Here is a 26,106-nt window from a genome sequence, read left to right as displayed (position 1 = left end):
TAGGGGACGGCTACTATACAGCGAGACATGATGGAGTATGCAAGTACCTCCACTGGACCATCTGGAAAAAATTAAACATCCAGTGTAGCATCAAGTCCTGGGAATATCAACCTGAAAGAACAGTTGGAAATGACTTATATACCATACATACATTACGACCATGTAATCCTTACAGCCACCTACCTTGAAAATTCTGCTGTGAAACCTGACATAGTTATATGGAATAAGTCAGAGAGAGTTGCAACCTTGATTGAAGTGAGTGTTCCTAATGATGGCGGTCTGAACAGAGGTGAAAGAGAGAAACAAACCAAATACCAAAGTCTCATGTATGATATGAAAAGAAACTGGAATCTTAAGGAGATATCAATCATACCAGTTATCATAGGTGCCACAGAGCTCATAAAGAAGAACCTGAAGTCCTACCTAACTAATATTCCTGGTGAACCAAGTGCAAAAGAGATCCAGACAATTGCACTTAAGGGAACAACGAGGATACTAAAAAGAGCTCTCGGCTGGTTTCAATAAAAAGTAGGGGAATGTTGGCAGCTGGTTTGGCTGCCCCATACCCAGCATTACAATCTTCAAAGGATGTGAAAAGCATAATTAAAGATGAAAGTTTTATTTGTGTTGGAAAAATATGACGATGTTCCTATGACCAAATTTGACCGGGCTTGTCACGACCTATATCCCTTTTTCTTTCGCTTTTTTGCCTTATATATTTTATTCCAATGTTATAAAATTCCCCTTTTTAATCTTTAATATGTTCTATCCATTTACATTCAAATTGTTAATAATATCGTGATAATGTCTCTCTTTAGTCATTAATATTTTCTATTTATTAAATATAAATTGCTAACAATGTCATAAAAATTTTCCGATTTAGTCATTTATTTTTTCTAAAGTACTGACAATGTCCTTAAAATTTCCCTTTTAATCTATATAAATAAAACAGTAGAAATATGTAGATGTATGTGTATGTGTGAAAATATTTTACCGATAAACTTTTAAACTACTGATCACGTGACACTGAAATAAACAGTAAATAGTAATCATACACCAAAAATAATTTATAATGAGTAAAATCTTTGTTTGAATACATGAATAACGCGTACAGAAATATGTTAACGAGTTGAAATGTTAAATATTCATTTCACCTTACCAAAATATTTCTATTACTTTTGCGCATGCGTAAATTCATTTATAGTTTGGAGGGGTTTCATTTATTTTTCTTCTTATCTATCTGTCGATAACTCAAACGGATGGGAACGTGAATGTAGCGCTAAATCTTTTGGTTTCGGTTTTAGTTAATGGCCCCGAAACCATATATATATATATATATATATATATATATATATATATATATATATATATATATATATATATATATGTGTGTGTGTGTGTGTGTGTGTGTGTGTGTGTAGATATATTACTGTAAAAATATATTTTTCTTACTATATATCAATTCTCATATAAGAAGCTCAATGTGATTAAAGAGCAATATATAGAATAAATGACAAAAATTTATATTCGAAAACCTATATGATGTTAACAATCTTATAGTTTATTCCTTTAAATGAGTTGATTTATACAATTCTTGACAGTGTCTGTTTTGTAGCGCAAAATCAATCCCTTAATTATTATATCAACGATTCACTAATTGATATAATAATTAAACATTTTGATTTAAAGATCATGTTTACTGTTTATTGACCCGCCCTTAAGCTACACTGAGACTCTTTCTCTCTTCCTCTTTCTGTCTCTCTTTCTTTCTTCGTCTGTCTGTCTGTCTGTCTGTCTGTCTCTCACTCTCTCGCTCTCTCTTTCTCTCTCTCTGTATATATATATATATATATATATATATATATATATATATATATATATATTCAATACACAATTAGCTCTGTAATAATAAATACGAAATTTGTATAAATTAAAATATATTTAAGCGTATTTTAGGACCGGGTAAGTATGGGTCCCCCCCCCCTGCTAGTCATTAATATTTTCTAACCATTCAAATTTATGTATCTTACAATTTTATCAACATTTCCTTTTGTCCTTAAATTCATATCATGTTTTTCCATATACTCTTTTCATTTTTATTTACGTCATGCTATTGTGGCTCCGAAGAATGGAAATCACTGTTCAGAACGACAATTGCATGAAAAACCCACAGAATTCCAACTGCCTTAGCACAACTCTCGCATTGTTGCACTCAACTTACTTCATTCATAGGTGCGCACAAAATTAAAAGCTGATGGCCAAAATGTTAAACTTTTGACCCCTCCCTTTACTAAAAATTCGCTAAAACTCAGGAAATTAATCAATTTCAATAGAATTTTCAGTATTTATCAAAAATTGATCAGGAGATATTATGAACCATTATTTTTATTTGGATCTTAGTGGAAATGTATTCGCTTGTTCAAACAAAAACCACCTTTACTAAAGTTATGGTTGTCAGTATTAAAAAATGCATGAGTTTATTTTTGCTTTTTTATATAAAAATAAAGCATCGTTAATTGTAACAATAAAAAAAATAAATATCTCTACTGTCCTTTTAGATTATATGTTTCGTGCAATTTTTATATGTAAGATTCTAGTAATTTCCTTGCTTGAATGAACATTAACTTCCGGCATAACTTAATTTTTATATAATCTTGAAAATTAAAAAAAAATAATTTAAAAGAAGGAACACAGTAAAATAATTAAATTAAAAAATAGTAAAAATTATACAAATTTTCACAATAGGAATATACGGATACACAGCTGTGTAAAAAAGAAAAAAAGAAAACCAGCACTCCTTACCTCCCTCCAACTATCTGACGTCATTTTCAGATAGCCTTTTGACTTTCTGCCATTTTGGGGTTCCATAAAATGCACGCTTAGACGACTTCGTTTTTTTTTGTTTTTTGTTGTTGTTTTTTTGCTTAAGCCAACCTAAAATCTCTCGCTTTTGGGGGTTAATATATAATTATGTTGGAGACTCAGTCACATCGGCATTCATGTAAATGAAAAAAAAAACGGATAGAGATGCAAATGAATGGCTTAACATGATACTTCCAATACTAAGATTGCATTGATCTTCAGCCTTCTATAAACAAGATAATCAAAGAAAAATAGTAAGAATCTTGGAATGAATGCCAAAGTTACACAACATTTGGACAATTTTTAATGAGTGGCACCTAGAATACAGAAAGACAACAAAAGGCTGTAGTAGCTACATTCCACATAGGACAATAGACGTATTACTCACAAACATTTATTGAAAGCTAAAGATTCTCAAATTTGTTTATTATATCAAGAGTTTGAAACCCAATTACAGGAGACGAAACCGAACATATTATTTCTAAGTGAAACTGGAATAGGGCCGACCACTTCCCTAGATGAGTTCATAATTAACGGATACTCTAACTTAACAGCTAAATCTGACCCCCAAGATCGCCATGGGCATGGAATATGTGCCTACATTAGGGATGGCTTCCCGTGTGGCAGGGATATCTTCAGAGAAGATCCTAACTTACCCTATATGTGCTTCCAGGTTGCACTTGCTAACACCACTGCATTTATATTTGCCCTCTATAGGCCCCACAACAGCGGAGTTACTATCTTTAAGAGCATATCTGAGAAAATAGACCACATACTGTCTGCACATCCCTTGGCTAACATCCACATCTGTGGTGACTTCAACGTCCATAACGTGGAATGGCTAACCCATTCAAATAAGACAGACGATGAGGGGAGGTTTTGTCATGATTTTGCCATTGCTTATGACCTCACTCAGATTGTTCGCAAACTCACCTGTGTGCCCGATACACCCGGTCAATATCCAAGCCTCCTAGACCTTTTTCTCTCAACTTCCCCTGAGTTTTGTTCATGTTCCGTTCATTCTCCTCTAGGATCCTCCTACCACTCCGTCGTATCAGTTAAGATAAAAACGAAATGTAAGAAGTCCCCAGACGTACCCCTCCACCGTACTGTATACCGATACTCTATGGCTGACTGGGATAGCTTCCGTACATTCATATCTGATTTACCTCTGCACTCCATGTTTAAAAAGGAAGTGTCCTCTATAGTATCAGATCTGACCGAACGGTTAATTGTAGGCATAGACCAATTCATACCATCTAAAAAATTCCAACAAAAACCTAACAGCCAGCCATGGTTCTCCCCAGAATGTGCTGCTGCTATCGCGCACAGAAATCACTTTTTCCATAGCTACCAACGTAATAGATGCACTGAGACTAAAGCTGCTTTCAGGACTGCCAGCAACCACTGTAAAAGAGTAATAAAAAATGCAAGAGAGCTATATGCCCAGTCTGTTAAATCCAAGGTAGCTTGGTTCCCACCAGTTTTGGCAAATAAAAAATAGGATCCTGAACAGAAGTGTGCGTTCTATCCCAACCATTATCAATGGACCAGAGGTCATCTCGTCAGCGTCAGACAAGGCCAAACTATTTGCAAAGAACTTTGCAGCTAATTCTACCCTATGCGACGAAGGCCATCAACTCCCCATATTTCCTCCTATAACACAGAACAAGCTAGGTAACATACAAATATCCGTGCATGAGGTCGCCAAGCTAATCAAGAACCTAGATTCCAGTAAAGCAACTGGTCCTGATGGCATCCCAATTATAGTGTTAAAAAAGCTTCAACCAGAACTTGCTCCCATACTTACAAAACTATTTAAGCGCTGCCTTAAGGAGAAGTGCTTTCCGACTCCCTGGATGACCTCAACAGTTTGCCCTGTATTTAAGAATTCAGGTGATAAGTCATCTCTCTCTCAGTACAGACTAATAAGTCTCCTGTGTGTTATGAGTAAGTTGCTGGAATCCATATTAAATAGAGAAATAGTCAACCACCTCAGCAGGAATAAACTTCTTAGTGACACACAATATGGTTTCCGTTCTGCAAGATCTACCGCAGATGTGCTGGCGGTTATATCCCACAGGATTAGTGAATCTCTTGACAAAGGCTTCCTTTCTAGGGCAATTGCTCTTGACATATCAAAGACCTTCGACAAGGTATGGCATAAGGGTCTACTTCACAAGATTTCCAGCTACGGTATAACTGGAAATGTTTTCTCAACCATAAAATCATTTCTCTCCGATAGGCTCATAAGAGTAGTGGTAGATGCACAAAAATCGGAGGCCTGCAATATAAATGCTGGAGTCCCTCAGGGGTTAATCCTGGGCCAAACTCTCTTCCTGATCTAGATCAATGACCTCCCTAAACACATACTTAAATCATTTGTTGACATCTATGCTGATGACACGACCATCTACGGCAACACATCAAAGGCTGTAAATGACAAAGTTCTCTCTGATTCTCTCTCCTCTGATCTCGAGCGCGTGGTTCAGTGGGGGAAGATGTGGCTGGTTACTTTTAATGCATCCAAAACCAAACTCCTATCCTTACATCATCAACGCTCTGATCCCCATCTGGCATCAATTGTGATGGATGGCTCTCGTCTGGGTGAGGCCCCGTGTTTTGACAAGCTTCTGGGTTTGACCTTTACTCCTGATCTGAAATGGAACACGTACATCAAGTCTGTTGCCAAGGTCGCTGGAAAGATGGTGGGATCCTTCTACCGCTCCAGAAGATATCTCACTACTGATGCAATTCTCTATCTATATAAAAACCAAGTACGTCCAAGGATGGAATACTGTTGCCATACCTGGGCAGGAGCTGCTAAAAACAGCCTATCCTGCCTTGACAGAGTACAAAATAGACTTCGTGGCTTAGTGAGGGATGCGCTTTTCTCTACCCTGCAACCTCTCTCCCACAGAAGAGACGTTGCGAGCCTATCCTTGTTTTATCGTTATTTCCATGGCAGGTGATCGTCTGAACTCCAATTTCTAGTCCCCCCTCGCCAATCTTTCACGAAAAACACCCGTCTAGCTGAATCCACTGTGAAAAATTTCCCCCACTTTATATCTGTGCCTAAATCAAAACGCGGATTCCATGAACAAAGCTTCTTTCTTAGAACTGCACGCCTGTGGAACTCTGTTCCGTCTGCCTGCTTCCCACCGGACTACAACTTGGATGTCTTCAAGTCCAACGTTAACAAATTCCTAATGAACCGCCCCCTTAAGTAAACACTTCATCAAATCTCCACACTAACGTAATGTACTTGCAATAACCCTTATCCCTGAGTGGCTTCCGGGCCTTGATAAGTGGTGATCACTGTGTAAAAAAAAAAAAAAGAATTTATAAAGTCAAACATATATAAATAAAATCTCATGATCTTCAATAAAGCTGAGGAAGAAGAATTCTGACGATTCTAAAAATCTAAAGAATCTGTTTAAAGATACAAAGTCAAAATCATAGTCTTCATCAAAGAGGTTGAAATCTTTAAAAAAAATTAATTTCAATTCTTTTTTTCGACAATAATGTAAAATGTTTCCTATTATGTTGGTGCAAAAATAGTTTTCGTGCAGGAAGTTGTCAGGATGCTTGAAAAAGTGATAATCGGTGGGCGAAATGTCCGGTAAATATGGCGAATGAAGCAGAGTCACGTAGTCCAATTCGTTCAGCTTCTGCAGGGTTGGTTGTGTAACATGTGGGCGAGCATTGTCATGGAGAAGAACTAATCCCTTCATATGGACCAATCTTGGGCACATACGTTGGAGCTTCTGATGCATTTCTTCAATTAGTCGGCAGTACTTCTCAGTCGTAATCGTTTCGCCTGGATTCAAGAAGCTGTGACGGATGAAACTGGCCACAGAGCACCAATCAGTCAGCATCACTTTTTTGGGGGGAATTTCAGTTCGGGAAGTGTTGTGGAGCTTCTCCAGCATCCAACCACTGTGCCGAACGTTATAATGATTGTAACCGTAAGAATCATCATATTTATAATCATAATCATCATAATAATCATAATGATCATCGAAACCATGATGCTCATCATAATTATAAAAAAATCAAAATTACAGATGGCAAAGAAGGAGAAAGACATATTTAACCAAGAGAGAGGCACAGAATCATCATCATTTTAATAATCATCATCGTAGTAATCATTATCATCATAACTATTGCAACTGTCATAATCATCATGATTATAATCATCATAGTTATAATCATTATTTCATCATAATCATCATCATGATCATTGTAACCATCATAATCATAATAATCATCATCACAATCATAATCATCCTAATCATCATAATCTTTGTAACCACGATAATCATCATAATTATAACCATCATAAGTAAACTCATCATAATTATCATTCTAATAACATAACCATCATCATAATCATTATAATGATCATTATAATTATCATAACTATTGCAACTGTCATAATCATTATAATCATAATCATCATAATTAGAATCATAATCATCATAATCATCATCACAATTATAATAATCATAATCGTTATAATTACTCTTATTAGCATAATAATTATCATCATAATCATAATTATAATCATCATAATTATAACCATCATAATTATAATAATAATCTCATCATAATCATCATCATGATCATTGTAACCCTCATAATTATGATAATCATCATCATAATCATAATCATCATAATTATAATCATCGTAATAATAATCATCATCATCATCATCATGATTATCATCATCTTAATAATCATTGTAACCATGATTATCATCTTCTTTCAAACAGGAATCATCTGTGAAATATATTCCTTTATCGAAAACACAACCATCTCCGACATAAATGGTATCAGTTATGGATCACAGCTCTATTACAATTGCAAGCCGGGATATCGGATGACAAGCATAAATAATTTCGCCACATGCGCTGAATCACGAAAATGGATAGATCCGCCTACTTGTGAACGTAAGTTATCTAATTTCACAAACCTTATACCCGATGTTGTCTGACTAAAATGACTTAAAACTTCCAAGTTTTCGTCAATTTTTATCATTCCATGCTTTGATTTGGCATGTCAACAGAATAAGGAATTTTCCAATCACTTTACAGAAAAAACATTGGCAAAAACCTTGTGCGAATAACACTCAAGATAAAGACAGTAAATCGAAGAACCCAAATAATACAATGTTGTAGAAAGGTCGTTCCAAAAGTAAGGCATCCTATTTTTTATTCCAAAAAACTAAAATGCTGAAGAGCTACAAAGACAGGAGTGGTCCATTAAAACGAACAACATTTTATGCTCTAGAATTTATTTTTCTGTATAGTCATCACCATTCACAATGCACTTTGAAACGCCTATCATATTATTCTTGTACTAATTATCATTCGATTAACTTACTAAATTCGTTCTTAGAGAAGAAAAATTATTTAATCGGGCATCATTGTCTGTTAGGCTAAAAGACAAAAACAGGACTATCAAGAGAGACAGAGACAGAGACAGAGAGACATTTATTTATAAGCAGATGGCTTAAATATTAAAAGTCGTTAGACAATCTTAAAAATATCTATGCACGATGTGAAGCTACTCTTATGCATTCATCTGACGGAACTTCTCAGAATATTAATTGTCATGATGGAGTTTCTTTTTTCCGAAAAGTAACCTGTTTAATACTTGTTGACCCTCTCTCAACAATAGAGCTTGTTTAAGGCGCACACGTGCACAATACACTCTTAACTAGTGTCTCTACTAACTGATAAACCCAGATATGATTAACAAGATTTTCTCTATGCTCAGCTGCTTATATAGGTAAGTTTTTGATTTGTTAGTTTGATTTGGTACAGGCTCATTTATAGTCTCATATTTAATGAATATACATGGGGAAATGTAGCTTTGTGCTAGACGAGGACTTAGGGCCAATGAGGAGACTGTCCAGTAAGAGGTCATTCATAGTTAAAGTAAAAGGAATTCATACTTGAGTTAAATATTTCAGGTTGAGGTGTTCGTCCAAAAGGTCATCTGCTCAATTTTTTTTTTTTTTTACTTGGAAGTCACCACTTATCAAGGCCCGGAGGCCACTCGGGGATAAGGGTTATTGCGTGTACAGTAATCAATGGGACAATATCGTAGTAATCGTTAGTAATGGAGATCTGATAAAGTGTTTCACTTAAGGGAACGGTTCGTCAGGAATTTATTTATGTTGGTCTTGAAGACATCCAAGTTGTAGTCAGATAGGAAACACGCAAACGGAACAGAGTTCCACGGGTGTACTTCTAAGAAAGAAGCTTTTTTCATGGAATCTACGTTTTGATTTAGGCACAGATAAAGAGTGGGGGAAATTACTGACAGTGGTTTCAGCTAGACGAGTGTTTTTCATGAAAGATTGGAGAGACGGGGACCAGAAATTGGAGCTCAGACGAGTACTTGCCATGGAAATAACGATAAAACAAAGACAGGCTCGCAACATCTCTTCTGTGAAAGAGAGGTTGCAGGGAAGAGAAAAGGACATCCCCCCACTAAGCCACGAAGTCTATTTTGTACTCTGTCAAGGTAAAATAGGCTGTTTTTAGCAGCTCCTGCCCACATATGGCAGCAGTACTCCATCCTTAGACGTACTTGGCTTTTATATAGATAGAGAATTGCATCAGCGGTGAGATATCTCCTGGAGTGGTAGAAGGATCCCACCATTTTTCCAGCAACCTTGGCAACAGATTTGATGTACGTGTTCCATTTCAGATCAGGAGTAAAGGTCAATCCGAGAAGCTTGTCAAAACATGGAGCCTCCCCAAGACGACAGCCATCCATTTCAATTGATGCCAGATGGGAGATCAGAGCGTTGATGATGTAAAGATAGAAGCTTGGTTTTAGATGCATTAAAAGTAACCCAGCCATCTTTTCCCTATTGTATCACGGGTCTAAGATCAGAGGAGAGAGAATCAGAGAAAACTTTGTCATTTAATTTGATGTGTTGCTGTAGATGGTCGTGTTATCAGCATAGATGTTGACGAATGATTTAAGTATGTGTTTTGGGAGATCATTGATATAGATCAGGAAGAGAGTTGGGTCCAGAATGAACCTTTGAGGGACACCAGCATTAATACTGTGGCTTCTGATTTCTGCTCATCAACCACTACTCTTATGAGCCTGTCAGAGAGAAATGATTTAATAATTGAGAAAACATTTCCAGTTATACCGTAGCTGGAAATCTTGTGAAGTAGGCCTTTATGCCGTACCTTATCAAATGGCCTTTGATATGTCAAGAGAAATTGCCCTAGAAAGGAAACCTTTATCGAGAGATTCACTAATCCTATGAGATATAACCGTTAGCACATCTGCTGTAGATCTTGCAGAAAGGAAACCATGTTGCATGTCACTAAGAAGGTTATTTCTGCTGAGGTGGTTGACTACTTCTTTATTTAATATGGATGCCAGCAACCTATTCATGACACACAGGAGATTTACTGGTCTCTACTGAGAAGTAGATGATCTGTCACCTAAATTCTTAAATACTGGGCATAGTGGTGCGGTTTTCCAGGGTGTTAGGAAGCAATTCTCCTTAAGACAACGCTTAAACAGTTTTGTAAGTATGGGGGAAAGTTCTGGTTGAAGCCTTTTTAACGCTATAATTGGAATGCCGTCAGGGCCAGTTGCTTTATTGGAATCAAGGTTCTTGATTAGCTTGGCGACCTCATGCACATATATTTGTATGTTGCATAGCGTGTTGTCTGTTATAGGAGGAAATACGGAGAGTTAATGGCCTTCGTCACATAGGGTAGAATTAGTTGCAATTTCTTGGTAAATAGTTTAGCTTTGTCTGATACTGACGAGATGACCTACAGTCCGTTGATGATGGTTGGGATAGAACGCATGCTTCTGTTCAGGATCCTGTTTGCTATTTGCCAAAACTGGTGGGAACCAAGCCGCTGCTCAGCTAATTTAGATTTAACGGACTGAACATATAGCTCTCTTGCATCTTTTATTACTCTTTTACAGTGGTTGCTGGCAGCCCTGAAAGCAGCTTTAGTCTCAGTACATATATTACGTTGGTAGTTATGGAAAAAGTGATTTCTGTGCACGATGGCAGCAGCACATTCTGAGGAAGACCATGGCTGGCTGTTGGATTTTCGTTGGAATCTTTTGGATGGTATGAATCACTCTATACCTACAACTAACCATTTAGTCAGGTCTGATACTATAAAGGACACACCCTTTTTAAACATTGAATGCAGAGGTAGATCAGATATAAATGTATGGAAGCTATTCCAGTCAGCCATAGAGTATCGATATACTGTATGGTGAAGAGGTACGTCTGAAGACTTGTTGCATTTCATTATTATCTTAACTGATACAATCGAGGGGTTGGAAGATCCCAGAGAGATATAAGATATAAGAGATTTTGTTTATGAAGATGGTCCAGTAAGAGGTCACTCATAGTTAAGGAAAATTGATCTATAATTTGGCTAAATATTTAAAATTAGAATGCATTATCCTTGTCAACATCTTGTATCCTTCAACTATGTTCCGGGGTGACGTTACCAAATTTGGCTGTTCTGTGTCCTGGTTGGTCATTCAGTACTTGGCGCTTTCTCTGATGAAAACCGTAGATATTGAAAAGTCCTGGTCCGATGAACTACCACTCTCCTCACGTTATAAAAGATCAAGAGGACAAATCGTCTGGCAGTGGTCACCAAAGTCTGTATTACTAGGGAGCAAAGCTCACCTGAAAAAAAAGAAGAAAAGAATCGCACATAGATGTAAAAAGCAAAATAACTATTCGTTGAAAGATTATACAGTTCATAATTCATAGGTCTCTGACTTAAGATCCTTATATTTATGTTTGAACGGCGCCATTGACAAAGTTTGGGGGATTTAGAAACCTCAATCCAAGGTCGAGGGTAAATCTCTTAATTGTGTGGATTCAGTGGTAAGCTGATCAGAAGTCGAAGCTCACTATTTTTCGTTTATATTAAGAACCAAATGGTATGACTTCGCCTCCCCCACTTCCAATAGAATTTAATTCATAATTCTTTAATTAATAGGTATCCGGCATCAATTAGAATATGTTAGATATCAGTTAATAATTACTTGATGTCAATTAATAGATATTAGACGTCTATTAATAGATATTAGATGTCACTTAATAAATATTAAAAGTCAGTTAATATGTGTTAGATGTCAATTAGTAGATAATAACTGTCAATTAATGGATAGTATACGTCGATTAAACAATATTGTACGTTAATTAACAGATATTAGGCGTTAATGTTTAGATATTAGACGCCGATAAGTATATATGATACGTCCATTTATGCACATTAAACGTTCGTTAATCTATATTAGACATAAATTAATACATATTAAACGCCAGTTAATTGATATTCGACCCCAATTTATTGATATTAAATGTCACTTAATAGATATTAAATGACAATTATTAGATATAAACCGTCAATTTATAGAGATTATCGTAAATTAATAGATATTTATGTCTATTAATAAGTATAAGAAATTAATGAATAGATATTATATGTCAATAAATATTAGAGGTCAATTGGTATACTTCGTCAATTAATAGATGCTAGAGGTCAATAGGTATAATTCGTATTTAATAGATATTAGAATTAATTGATATGTATTAGATCATAATAAATATTTTACGCCGAGTCATAAAAATTAGACGTAAATTAATGTTGATTAGATATCAATTCACAGTTATTAGATGTCAATTCATATATATTTAACGTCAACAGATATTTGATGCCAATTAATAAATATAAGACATCAATTAATAAGTTTGAGACCTTAATGTATTGATATTAAAAGTACATAAATATAAATTAAACGTTAATATCTATATCTATCTCTCTCTCTCTCTCTTTCTCTCTCTCTCTTTCTCTCTCTCTCTCTCTCTCTATATATATATATATATATATATATATATATTAATTAAAATCTAATATTTATAATTGACGCCTAGTATCGCTTAAGTCACGTCTAACTAATTAATTTACGTCTTATACCTATTAATTGAAGTATATATATGGATTAACGTCTAATCTCTATATTTGGCGCTAATATCTAATTATTGACTGATGTAGAATATCTATTGATGCCTAATCCATAATAATTGACGCCGAATATATATATATATATATATATATATATATATATATATATATATATTTTGGGGAGGCGAGGTACTGTATGTACCGCGAAGTAAAATACCAGGTGGAGAAACTGGCGCGGTTTATCCTCCTCTTGACGTTAGATGGGACTCTCTTAAGCCGTGGTAGGCACCTTATTTAGTGATAGCGTCACGATAAAAAATACCCTTGATAGCCCTGGCAAAGCATCAAGTATTCAGCTACCGTTAAGATTTGAATTACACTACAAACTCGTGTAGTGAGTTCAATCTCGGCTGCGCTGGATGGAATCATCAATTGAAATGTATTAGAGAGTCAGTTAATAGATATTGGAGGTAAATTAATAGATATTAGACGTAATTATAGATATTAGGTGCCAATTAGTAAAAATAATACGTGATTTATAGCTATCAGATGTCAATTAAAAGACATTAGATCTCACTCATTAGATATTATGCGTCAATAAATTAATATTTAATTATGTCAATTAATAAGTATTATACGTAAAATAATAAATATTAAACGTCAAACTATAAATATTAGACATATATATAGAGAGATTGTATTTTAATTTATAGATATAAAATCTCAATTAATAAGTATTATAGATATTGATGTAAAATAATAAATATTAAACTTCAATTAACAGATATTAGGCGTTAATTAATAAATATTATACGTCAAATTATAGATATTAGACGTCGATTGCTAATTATCTGTCAAATTTAGACATTAGACATCAATAGATATTATCTTGCAATTAATAGATATTAGTAAATAGACATAAATTAATAATTAGACGTCGAGATATTAAGTATCAATAAATGTTACGTTAGTTAATATGTGTTAGACATCTATTAATAGATATTAAACGTCAATTAATATGTATTAATAATCAGTTAAACGATAGTAGACGTTACTTTATAGATATTAAAGATCATTTAATCAATATTAGACGTCAATTAATAAATATTAGACATCAATTAATAGATATAAGAGATCAATTAATAAGTATTAACGGTCAGTTAATATATATTAGATGTATCTTAATACATATTGGGCGTCAATTTATAGATATTATACGTAAAATTACAGGTATTAGACGTGGATTACTACATATTAAGACGTCAATAAATACGAAGGGCGTGCAATAAGTAATGCCTCTGGCCCACTTCCAGTTGTCTGATCTGGCTGAAATTTTGCATGTGCAATGATTTATATCTCTACGGGTTATGTGGCAAATTACAGCTCTGAACTAATTGTGGTTTCTGTTTTACAGGTGTTTGAACTGAGTCAGGTGTGAAATGGAGCCTGTTGAATGTCGAGCAGTGATCCGGTTTTTGTATTTGAAAGGACGCACACCACAGGAGACTTTTGATGAAATGAAAGAAACTTATAGTGATAATGCCCCATCATATAACCTTGTAAAACGCTGGCATCGTGAATTCAAACATGGCCGGAAGTCTGTGGAAACAGCTCCTAGACCTGGTCGCCTCCCTTCTGCCTGTGATGAGGCATCTTTCCGTCAAGTTGAGGCTACCATTTTGGAAGATCGGCACATTACTATTCGCCAAATAGCTCAAGATGTCAAGATTAGTACAGGGTCTGTGGAAACTATCATTCATGACCATTTGCATATGCATAAGGTGTCTGCCAGATGGATTCCCAGGTTGCTCACACCATTCCAGAAGCGAGAACGCGTCGAGTGCTCGAAGATGAATTTGGAGATGTGCCAAGAAGATGAGTCAAAGTTTTTCAAAAGACTGATTACACAGGATGAAACCTGGATCCATCACTATGATTCAGAGACCAAAGCCCAGTCAATGCAGTGGAAGCACTTGGACTCACCACCTCCAAAGAAGGCAAGGGTGCAGCTCTCCGCTGGCAAGGTCATGCTCACAGTCTTCTGGGACCAGGGCGGAGTAGTGATGACAGATTTCCTGGCAAAGGGTACCACAATTACAGGAGCCTATTATGCTTCACTTTTGAGGAAATTAAGGGAAGCTATCAAAATCAAGAGGCGGGGCAAGATCAGCAAAGGTACCCTCCTCCTGCAGGACAACGCTCCGATCTACAACTCGCATGTCGCCAGATCAGAAGCACGGGTGTGTGGTTATGAAATCCTCCCCCATCCTCCCTACTCTCCTGACCTTGCACGCTTTGACTTTCACCTTTTCCCAGCCATGAAGTTGTTTTTGAAAGGAAAGCGTTTCCTAGATGATGCAGCCTTGATTTCTGAAGTCACGTCGTGGTTGGAAGACCAACCTGGGGTGTTCTTCAAAAACGGTCTCCAGAGCTGCATCAAACGATGGGAGAAATGCATAACTCTGGGTGGTTCCTATGTAGAGAAAGGCTAATAACTGTGCCAAGTTTCGTTGCTCTACTGCTATGGGAAGTGGGTCAGAGGCATTACTTATTGAACGCCTTTCGAAGATATTAGACATCAATTAATAATGATTAAACGTCAATTAATAGATATTATACGTCAATATATATCACCTTCTTTAAATAGATGTTATATGTTTATGATTAGCTATTAGAGAGCAATTAATAAATATATGTCAATAGATATGAGACGTCGATTAATATAGATTAGACGTTTATTAATATGCATTAAACAATAGATAGAGATCTGATAATAAATATTTGATATCAATTTTAGATACATTAATAGATATTAAACGTCAATTAATAGAGCTCTGTTATCAAGTAATAGGCATTAGCCGTCGATTTTAAGATATTAGAGGTCAATTAATATATATTAGACATAAATTAATAGATATATATATATATCTATTAATAGATATTGGACGTTAACATCACAACATTAATACAATTGTTTCAAAAGGGTCGATCTATTAACCACTATAATTCCTGATATTCATTAACGACCTCCCTGATAATATTGTGTTATAGATGGATATATTTGATACAGCGTACTATAATATTGACCATGAAAGAAAGGATGTACACAAATCTAAGACAATGGCAGAATCCTTAGAAAATGATCTCCAGACCTTAGAGGAATGGGGTTGTAAATGGATGGTAACAGTTAATGCTAGTAAGACTAAGCTAATATCCTTTAACAATTCCAAGAAATCTTCTTAACCACTGATATCCATGAAAAATAATACTCCACTTGTCACTCCTTCTTTCAAATTCTTCGGCTTAACATTCAGAGGTAATATGAACTGAAACAAATACATTGAGGACATTGCGAAGACTGCTGCAAAAAAGGTGGTTTTGCTATCGTGCTAGAAGACTACTCACACCTGAGAATACCCTGTACCGATACAAAGCCACTATTCGTCAATTATATACATTAGTCGTCAATTAATAGATATTAAACGTCAATCAATAAATATTAGACGTCAATTAATAGGTATTAGACGCAAGTTTATAGTTATTAGATGTCAATTATTATTATTTTTTAGCAACGTGCGGTCGAGCATTGTCGTGAAGAATTGGGCCTTTTCTATTAACTAATCTTGGGTTTTGTTGTTAAAGTTTCTGATACATTTCATACATTTGTTGACAGTATTTCTCCGCCGTAAGAGTTTGGTCTGCATTCAAAAAACTGTAATGGATAAGACAAGTCGCAGACTACAGTCAGCGTGACCTCTTTTTGGTGCAACTCTGGCTTCAAGAAGTGTCGGTGAGCTTCGTCGGTGGCTAACCACTGAGCTGAGCATCGTCGGTTGTCGTAAAGAATCCACTTTTCATCGCAAGTCACAACTCGGTCGAGAAACGGGTCGTTCTTGTTGAGTAAAAGAAGGGAACATGACACTTCATAACAGTTTTTCTTTTGTTTGTCGTTCAATTCGTGAAGCACCAATTTATCAAGTTTTTGTCATTCCAATCTCTCCCAAGTGGTCGGAAATCGTCGTATATGTTACGTCTAATTCAAAAGCAACTTCACGAACAATTGTGCGTGGATGGTCTTCGACTAAGGCTCTTAATTGATCGTTGTCAGTAGTTGTTCCTGGGCCAAATGCAGCGTTGATATCGAGAACTGTATCACCAGTTTTTTGGCTTAGTTTGAATTGAAATATGAAAATTGTGCGAATTTGTTTTTTTTTACCTTGTAGTCAACATTTTGAAACGAAGAAACAATTTTGTTAAAACGATTGTAATTTAAACGATTAGAGAGAGCGAAAAATGCTATTTAAAATGATATTAAAAGTAAAGGCATTATAAAGAAACGTATTTGAAAATACATCATTTGAAATCAAAAATTTTAATTAAAACTGTCTTTTCGACGTAATTATATATATTGACGTCTATTAATAGATATTGGACGTAAGATATTATGTGTTAATAAGTAAACATTAGACATCAACAGATATCATCTGTCAATTTATAGATGTTCATTAATAGATATTAAGAACGTTAATATCTATTAGATGTGAACTAATACATGTTAATAAGCGGGTGATTGATATCAGACGTTAAGTTATACGTATTAAATTTCACTTAATAAATATTATACATAAGTTAATAGATACCAGTGGTCAATTAATAAACATTCGGCCGCAACTAATAGATATAAGACGTCAATTAATCGATATTAGACGTCAATAATTAGATATTAGATGTCAATAGATAAATATTAGACACCAATTTATATATATTGGACGTTAATTGATAGATATTTACATTTATTAATGGATATTAGACATTGATTAATAGATATTAGTCGATAATTAATAAATATTGAATGTTCATTAATAGATATAAGATGTGAATTAATAGCTATTAATTATTTAATATTTAAATAAATATTAATGAATATCAGATATTAATTAATAGATATTAGAGTAAATTAATTAGGATTAGACGTTGTAGATTAATATTAAACGTCAATCAATAGGTGTAATTATAATTTAAAATAATATATAAGTCTATAATAGCTATTAATGTATTTATATATAATGACATAATAATAGGTAATATTAAATATCAATTAATAGATATGCGACTTTAATTAATTGATATCGAGCGTCAATTAATAGATAGACAATAATTAATAGATATTAGATATTACTTATTGATATTGAATATTAATTTATATATATATTGCGTCAATTATAAATATTAGACATCAATTAATATACGTAAGTTGTGAAATTATAGATAGACGACAGCGATTTATAGTTATTAAACGTCAATTATAGACATTAAGAGCAAATTAATCGATGTTAGATGTGAATCATTCGATATGAGACGTAAATTAATAGATATTAGGTTTCAATTAATAGATATTATACGTAAATTAATTTGTTTTAACTTAATTATTTTTATTGTGCATTAATTATTATCACTACGAAATAGGTAAAAAATTAACAAAAACGTCCATTACTACAAATTAAAAAAAATTACCATTTGATGCGGACCTTTTTTCTTGAGTAAAAATTTCGAAATAAAAAATAATGGTAAATAATTCGAAATAAAAAATTATGGTAAATAATTCGAAATAAAAAATTATGGTAAATAATTCGAAATAAAAAATAATGGTAAATAATTCGAAATAAAAAATAATGGTAAATAATTCGAAATAAAAAAATAATGGTAAATAATTCGAAATAAAAAATAATGGTAAATAATTCGACACAAAAAATAATGGTAAATAATTCGAAATAAAAAATAATGGTACCTAATTCGACATAAAAAAATAATGATAAATAATTCGAAATATAAAAATAATGGTAAATAATTCGAAATAAAAAAATAATGGTAAATAATTCGAAATAAAAAATAATGGTAAATAATTCGAAATAAAAAAATAATGGTAAATAATTGGAAATAAAAAATAATGGTAAATAATTCGAAATAAAAAAAAATGGTAAATAATTCGAAAAAAAAAAAATGGTAAATAATTCGAAATAAAAAATAATGGTAAATAATTCGAAATAAAAAAATTATGGTAAATAATTCGAAATAAAAATAATGGTAAATAATTCGAAATAAAAAATAATGGTAAATAATTCGAAATAAAAAAATAATGGTAAATAATTCGAAATAAAAAATAATGGTAAATAATTCGAAATAAAAAAATAATGGTAAATAATTCGAAATATAAAAATAATGATAAATAATTCGAAATATAAAAATAATGGTAAATAATTCGAAATAAAAAAATGATGGTAAATAATTCGAAATATAAAAATAATGGTAAATAATTCGAAAAAAAAAAAAAAAATGGTAAATAATTCGAAATAATAAAATAATGGTAAATAATTCGAAATAAAAAACTAATGGTAAATAATTCGAAATAAAAAATAATGGTAAATAATTCGAAATAAAAAATAATGGTAAATAATTCGAAATAAAAAAAAATAATGGTAAATAATTCGAAATAATAAAATAATGGTAAATAATTCGAAATAAAAAACTAATGGTAAATAATTCGAAATAAAAAATAATGGTAAATAATTCGAAATAAAAAATAATGGTAAATAATTCGAAATAAAAAAAAATAATGGTAAATAATTCGAAATAAAAAATAATGGTAAATAATTCGAAATAAAAAATAATGGTAAATAATTCGAAATAAAAAAATAATGGTAAATAATTCGAAATAAAAAATAATGGTAAATAATTCGAAATAAAAAAATTATGGTAAATAATTCGAAAAAAAATAATGGTAAATAATTCGATATAAAAAATAATGGTAAAAAATTCGAAATATAAAAATAATGGTAAATAATTCGAAATAAAAAATAATGGTAAATAATTCGAAATAAAACAAAATAGTAAATAATTCGAAATAAAAAATAATGGTAAATAATTCGAAATATAAAAAAATGATAAATAATTCGAAATATAAAAATAATGGTACATAATTCGAAATAAAAAAATAATGGTAAATAATTCGAAATAAAAAATAATGGTAAATAATTCGAAATAAAAAAAAATAATGGTAATTAATTCGAAATAAAAATAATAATGGTAAATAATTCGAAATAAAACATAATGGTAAATAATTCGAAATAAAAAAATAATGGTAAATAATTCGAAATAAAAAAAAATGGTAAATAATTCGAAATAAAAAATAATGGTAAATAATTCGAAATAAAAAAAATAATGGTAAATAATTCGAAATAAAAAAATAATGGTAAATAATTCGAAATAAAAAATAATGGTAAATAATTCGAAATAAAAAAATAATGGTAAATAATTCGAAATAAAAAATAATGGTAAATAATTCGAAATAAAAACAATGGTAAATAATTCGAAATATAAAAATAATGATAAATAATTCGAAATATAAAAATAATGGTAAATAATTCGAAATAAAAAAATGATGGTAAATAATTCGAAATATAAAAAAATGGTAAATAATTCGAAATAAAAAAAAATAATGGTAAATAATTCGAAATAATAAAATAATGGTAAATAATTCGAAATAAAAAACTAATGGTAAATAATTCGAAATAAAAAATAATGGTAAATAATTCGAAATACAAAAATAATGGTAAATAATTCGAAATAAAAAAAAATAATGGTAAATAATTCGAAATAATAAAATAATGGTAAATAATTCGAAATAAAAAACTAATGGTAAATAATTCGAAATAAAAAATAATGGTAAATAATTCGAAATAAAAAATAATGGTAAATAATTCGAAATAAAAAAAAATAATGGTAAATAATTCGAAATAAAAAATAATGGTAAATAATTCGAAATAAAAAATAATGGTAAATAATTCGAAATAAAAAATAATGGTAAATAATTCGAAATAAAAAATAATGGTAAATAATTCGAAATAAAAAAATTATGGTAAATAATTCGAAAAAAAATAATGGTAAATAATTCGATATAAAAATAATGGTAAATAATTCGAAATATAAAAATAATGGTAAATAATTCGAAATAAAAAATAATGGTAAATAATTCGAAATAAAACAAAATAGTAAATAATTCGAAATAAAAAATAATGGTAAATAATTCGAAATATAAAAAAATGATAAATAATTCGAAATATAAAAATAATGGTACATAATTCGAAATAAAAAAATAATGGTAAATAATTCGAAATAAAAAATAATGGTAAATAATTCGAAATAAAAAAAAATAATGGTAAATAATTCGAAATAAAAATAATAATGGTAAATAATTCGAAATAAAAAAATAATGGTAAATAATTCGAAATAAAAAAAAATGGTAAATAATTCGAAATAAAAAATAATGGTAAATAATTCGAAATAAAAAAATAATGGTAAATAATTCGAAATAAAAAAATAATGGTAAATAATTCGAAATAAAAAATAATGGTAAATAATTCGAAATAAAAAAATTATGGTAAATAATTCGAAATAAAAAAAGTAATGGTAAATAATTCGAAATAAAAAATAATGGTAAATAATTCGAAATAAAAAAGAATAATAGTAAATAATTCGAAATAAAAAATAATGGTAAATAATTCGAAATAAAACATAATGGTAAATAATGCGAAATAAACAATTATGGTAAATAATTCGAAATACAAAATAATGGTAAATAATTCAAAATAAAAAATAATGGTAAATAACTCGAAATACAACATAATGGTAAATAATTCGAAATAAAAAAATAAAGGCAAATAATTCGAAATAAAAAATAATGGTAAATAATTCGAAATAAAAAATAATGGTAAATAATTCGAAATATAAAAATAATGATAAATAATTCGAAATATAAAAATAATGGTAAATAATTCGAAATAAAAAAATAATGGTAAATAATTCGAAATAAAAAAATAATGGTAAATAATTCGAAATAAAAAAATAATGGTAAATAATTCGAAATAAATAATAATGGTAAATAATTCGAAATAAAAAAAATAATGGTAAATAATTCGAAATAAAAAATAATGGTAAATAATTTGCAATAAAAAATAATGGTAAATAATTCGAAATAAAAAAATGATGGTAAATAATTCGAAATAAAAAATAATGGTAAATAAATCGAAATAAAAAAATAATGATAAATAATTCGAAATAAAAAAATAATGATAAGTAATTCGAAATAAAAAAATAATGATAAATAATTCGAAATAAAAAAATAATGGTAAATAATTCGAAATAAATAATAATGGTAAATAATTCGCAATAAAAAATAATGGTAAATAATTCGAAATAAAAAAATAATGGTAAATAATTCGAAATAAAAAATAATGGTAAATAATTCGAAATAAAAAATAAAGGTAAATAATTCGAAATAAAAAATAATGGTAAATAATTCGAAATAAAAAAAATAATGGTAAATAAATCGAAATAAAAAATAATGGTAAATAATTCGAAATAAAACAATAATTGTAAATAATTCGAAATAAAAAAATAATGGTAAATAATTCGAAATAATAAAATAATGGTAAATAATTCGAAATAAAAAAATAATGGTAAATAATTCGAAATAAAAAATAATGGCAAATAATTCGAAATAAAAAAATAAAGTCAAATAATTCGAAATAAAAAAATAATGGTAAATAATTCGAAATAAAAAAATAAAGGCGAATAATTCGAAATAAAAACATAAAGGCGAATAATTCGAAATAAAAAATAAAGGCGAATAATTCGAAATAAAAAAAATAATGGTAAATAATTCGAAATAAAAAAATAATGGTAAATACTTCGAAATAAAAAAATAATGGTAAATAATTCGAAATAAAAAAATAATGGCAAATAATTCGAAATAAAAAATAAAGGCAAATAATTCGAAATAAAAAAATAATGATAAATAATTCGAAATAAAAAAATAAAGGCGAATAATTCGAAATAAAAAAATAAAGGCGAATAATTCGAAATAAAAAAATAATGGTAAATAATTCAAAATAAAAAATAATGGTTAATAATTCGAAATAAAAAATAATGGTAAATAATTCGAAATAAAAAACAATAGTAAATAATTCGAAATAAAAAACAATAGTAAATAATTCGAAATATAAAAATAATTGTAAATAATTCGAAATAAAAAACAATAATAAATAATTCTAAATAAAAAATAATGGTAAATAATTCGAAATAAAAAGCAATAGTAAATAATTCGAAATAAAAAAATAATGGTAAATAAATCGAAATAAAAAAATAATTGTGCTTATGTATCTAGAATTTAGGAAGACTTGTCCATGGAAAACTCGTTCGTTGCTAGGAAAACGGGTCTATTATCGAATAAATATCGATTAAAACACGTTATGACCGTTATTGAACGAGATATAGTTTTAAAAAGAGAATACACAGCCCATAATATTTTTGAAAAATATTTTTACTTGTTTACTGTTTTAAAAAAATATAATTGATTTTTTTTAAGTGTTCGCTTTTTACCTAGCTTTGTACGTTTTTAGTAGTTCAACTTATTTTAAAGCATTTATTTAGTAATAAGACACGCAGTATCGAGTGTTACTTTAGAACAAAAAATTTCTGACATGAGAGGATGGCATCTTGAGAGTTTCGATAATCGCTCAAAAATAGAAAATTAAAGGAAATACTGAGGTAGATATAATTTTAAAAAACCACATCTCCCTCGAAAACAAAGCAATAATAAAAAAACAAAAACAACAAAAAAAACGAAATTTAAAAAGAGGCACTTCTGCAGTATGCGGAAAGCGGCCATTGTTAGAAGGTGATAACTAGAATTTCTTCTTGGTCAAATAACACGGGAAATTGCTAACAAACAAGATGTTTTTCCAGACATAAAAATATATGTAAACCAAAATATATATTGTATAAAATGTATCAATATATAATTATAAAAACATTTCAAAGTATCGGCAAGAAAATATAATTTGAATAAAACAATTTTGTAATGAAAGCAACACGGAATCTTTATAAAAGTAATTTTTTGTTTTTATTTATTTATTTTCGATCAAATACATCATTTAAATGAAACATTTTTCGACTTAAAACAACTTTGGATTTCTTTTCGAAACGTATTTTGAAATTGAAGTAATATTGTCCCCTGTTCCCTGACAGAGGAGAGCCACCTGGCGACAGTTTAATGAAACGCATAAAAGCATAGTGCTTAAAAAGATTCTTGAATGACGGGAGTTTGTTTTGTTTTTGTAACTATGAGTTTTTCCATTTGGTAAATTTAGAAAAACTCGCCCATAGAAAACTCGTCCATAGAAAACTCGTCCACGGAAACTCGTCCATAGAAAACTCGTTCATTTGTGCTAGAAAGGTAAATTCGTCCATTATTGAATAAATATCGATTGAAAACACATTTCATGACAGTTCTTGATGAAGATATTGTTTTTTTGAAAGAGACTACACCCTCTCATAATATTTTTAAAAATATTTTTTACTCGTTTACTTGTAATTGTTAAAAAAAAGAAGATAAAATCGATTTTCTAAGTGTTCGTTTTCTACCTAGCTGGCTAAGGTTTTAGTGGTTTAGCTTATTTTAAAGCGTTCATTCAGTTCAAAATAGAGACTACAGACCGTATAATATTTTTTTTTAATTTATACTTAAAAAGGGCAAAATCGATTTTCTACCTAGCTGGCTAAGTTGTTAGTGGTTTAACTTATTTTAAAGCGTTTATTCAGCAAAAAAAAAAACAAGGAGCGTCGAGTGTTACGTGAGAACAAGAAATAGTGTCAGACATGAGGGGATCACATCTTAGGGGTCTCAAGAACAGAAAATCAGAGAAAATATTGAAGGGGATTTAGTTTTAAAAAGAGCCACCACCCTCCAAAAGAAAATAAATTTTAGCAATGTTGACGGATGCGAACGGGTGGAAAAAGTGGAAGAAAATGCAAATTTTAGCGAAACGAAATTAGCGAGTCGACTGTACAGCCTAGCAAGAAAAAAACTACAACTGCTGATAACAACGTCCAATAATGAAGAAATTTTTTTTTGTTTCAACAACACTGTAGTTTGACATAACATTTTACATAAACAAAGAACAAATACATAAACAAAAACCAATTCTTACAAAAGACAGGCTAAATTATTAGATAAGTTTTTTTGTGTTTTAATTTATCTATTTACATTTTTTCACAGTACTTTTATTTATTCTTAACAAAAAAAAAAGACATTAAAATTTCTTTGTTTGCTATTAGGGAAGATTACATTACTTCTTAGTTATTTTATTCCATTGTTTTTTTTTTGTTGTTTTTTTCATTTTTCGTTTTATTGTTTTGGTCATTATGCAGAGAAAGGGAGATAGAATTCAATTTTCACTGTATCTTTTGTTTATTAAAATGTTACGCGAAACTACAGTTTAAACATTTCTTAATTATTGGAAGTTGTTTTAAGCAGGAAGATTGTTGTTTTTTTTTTCTTGCTAGACTGTACAGTCACTCGCTAATTTCGTTTCGCTAAAATCTGCGTTCCCTTCCACTTTTTCCATTCGTTTGCGTCCGCGATCTTGCGGAGTAATAAAGGCAACATTGCTTTAATTTTAATATTTTTAGCGAAACGAAATAGTGAGGCAACTGTACAATTTATTTGTATACTTAAGGGATGGAGGGGCTTTTTAAAAAACTATTTCTCCCTCAAAAGCAAAACAATGAACAACAACAAAAAATGAAATTAAAAAATTCTTGATAAACGGAAGTAGAGTTTTCGACGAAGTAGATTAATAAATTTTGTTATAGATTACTTTTTTCTTAATGATTTATTTAAAACTTTTGAAGTAAAAATATGACTTTATGAGAGTTTTTTAACACACGGGCTGTCTCCCCCCCCCCAATATTTTTTAATTTATTAGTTAATAACAATTTTTAAATTCCTGTTTAGGCATTAGATTTTCTTATATTAACGGTATGTTTTAGAGAAATAAAAAGAATAATAAAAATAAAACAATAAAAAAAACAAAGGAAGGGTCGATTCATTTTGCTGTTGTTTTTTTTTAATTCTATTTGTTTCTAATTTCTTTTCTTCTTCTTCTTCTTCATGTATATTTTTTTTGCAAAACGACAATAAAGATTGATAATCGATAAAATTATATTTTATCGAAAACTTTACTCCTGTTTATCAAGAATCTTTTTAATTTCATTTGTTTTTTTTTGTTTTTGTTTTTGTTGTTTATCGGTTTGTTTTTTTAGGAAGATGTAGTTTTTAAAAAGCCCCCTGTTCCATAAGTTATATTTTAAAAAAATACTGCGATTTCTTTCCCTTGTTTTTTTTTTTGTTTTT

The 26,106-nt window shown here is 30.4% G+C and overlaps 1 protein-coding gene across 1 annotated transcript in view; it reads left to right on the top strand.

The window, feature by feature from the left end:
• Positions 1-7,612: 7,612 nt before the first annotated feature.
• Positions 7,613-26,106, top strand: part of LOC145266653 (P-selectin-like) — a 126,802-nt gene continuing 108,308 nt past the window's right edge. The window contains exon 1 of the mRNA XM_080122579.1: positions 7,613-7,814. Within this exon, the coding sequence (XP_079978705.1) occupies positions 7,613-7,814 (202 nt within the window). The remainder of the gene's footprint in view (positions 7,815-26,106) is intronic.

The sequence above is a fragment of the Euprymna scolopes genome, chromosome 41 (genome assembly GCF_053919585.1).
Source record: "Euprymna scolopes isolate OS-2025 chromosome 41, ASM5391958v1, whole genome shotgun sequence".
NCBI classification, from domain to species: Eukaryota; Metazoa; Mollusca; class Cephalopoda; order Sepiida; family Sepiolidae; genus Euprymna; species Euprymna scolopes.
Note: the sequence above shows the minus strand (reverse complement) of the source record. Positions and strands in the feature narration are given on the sequence as shown.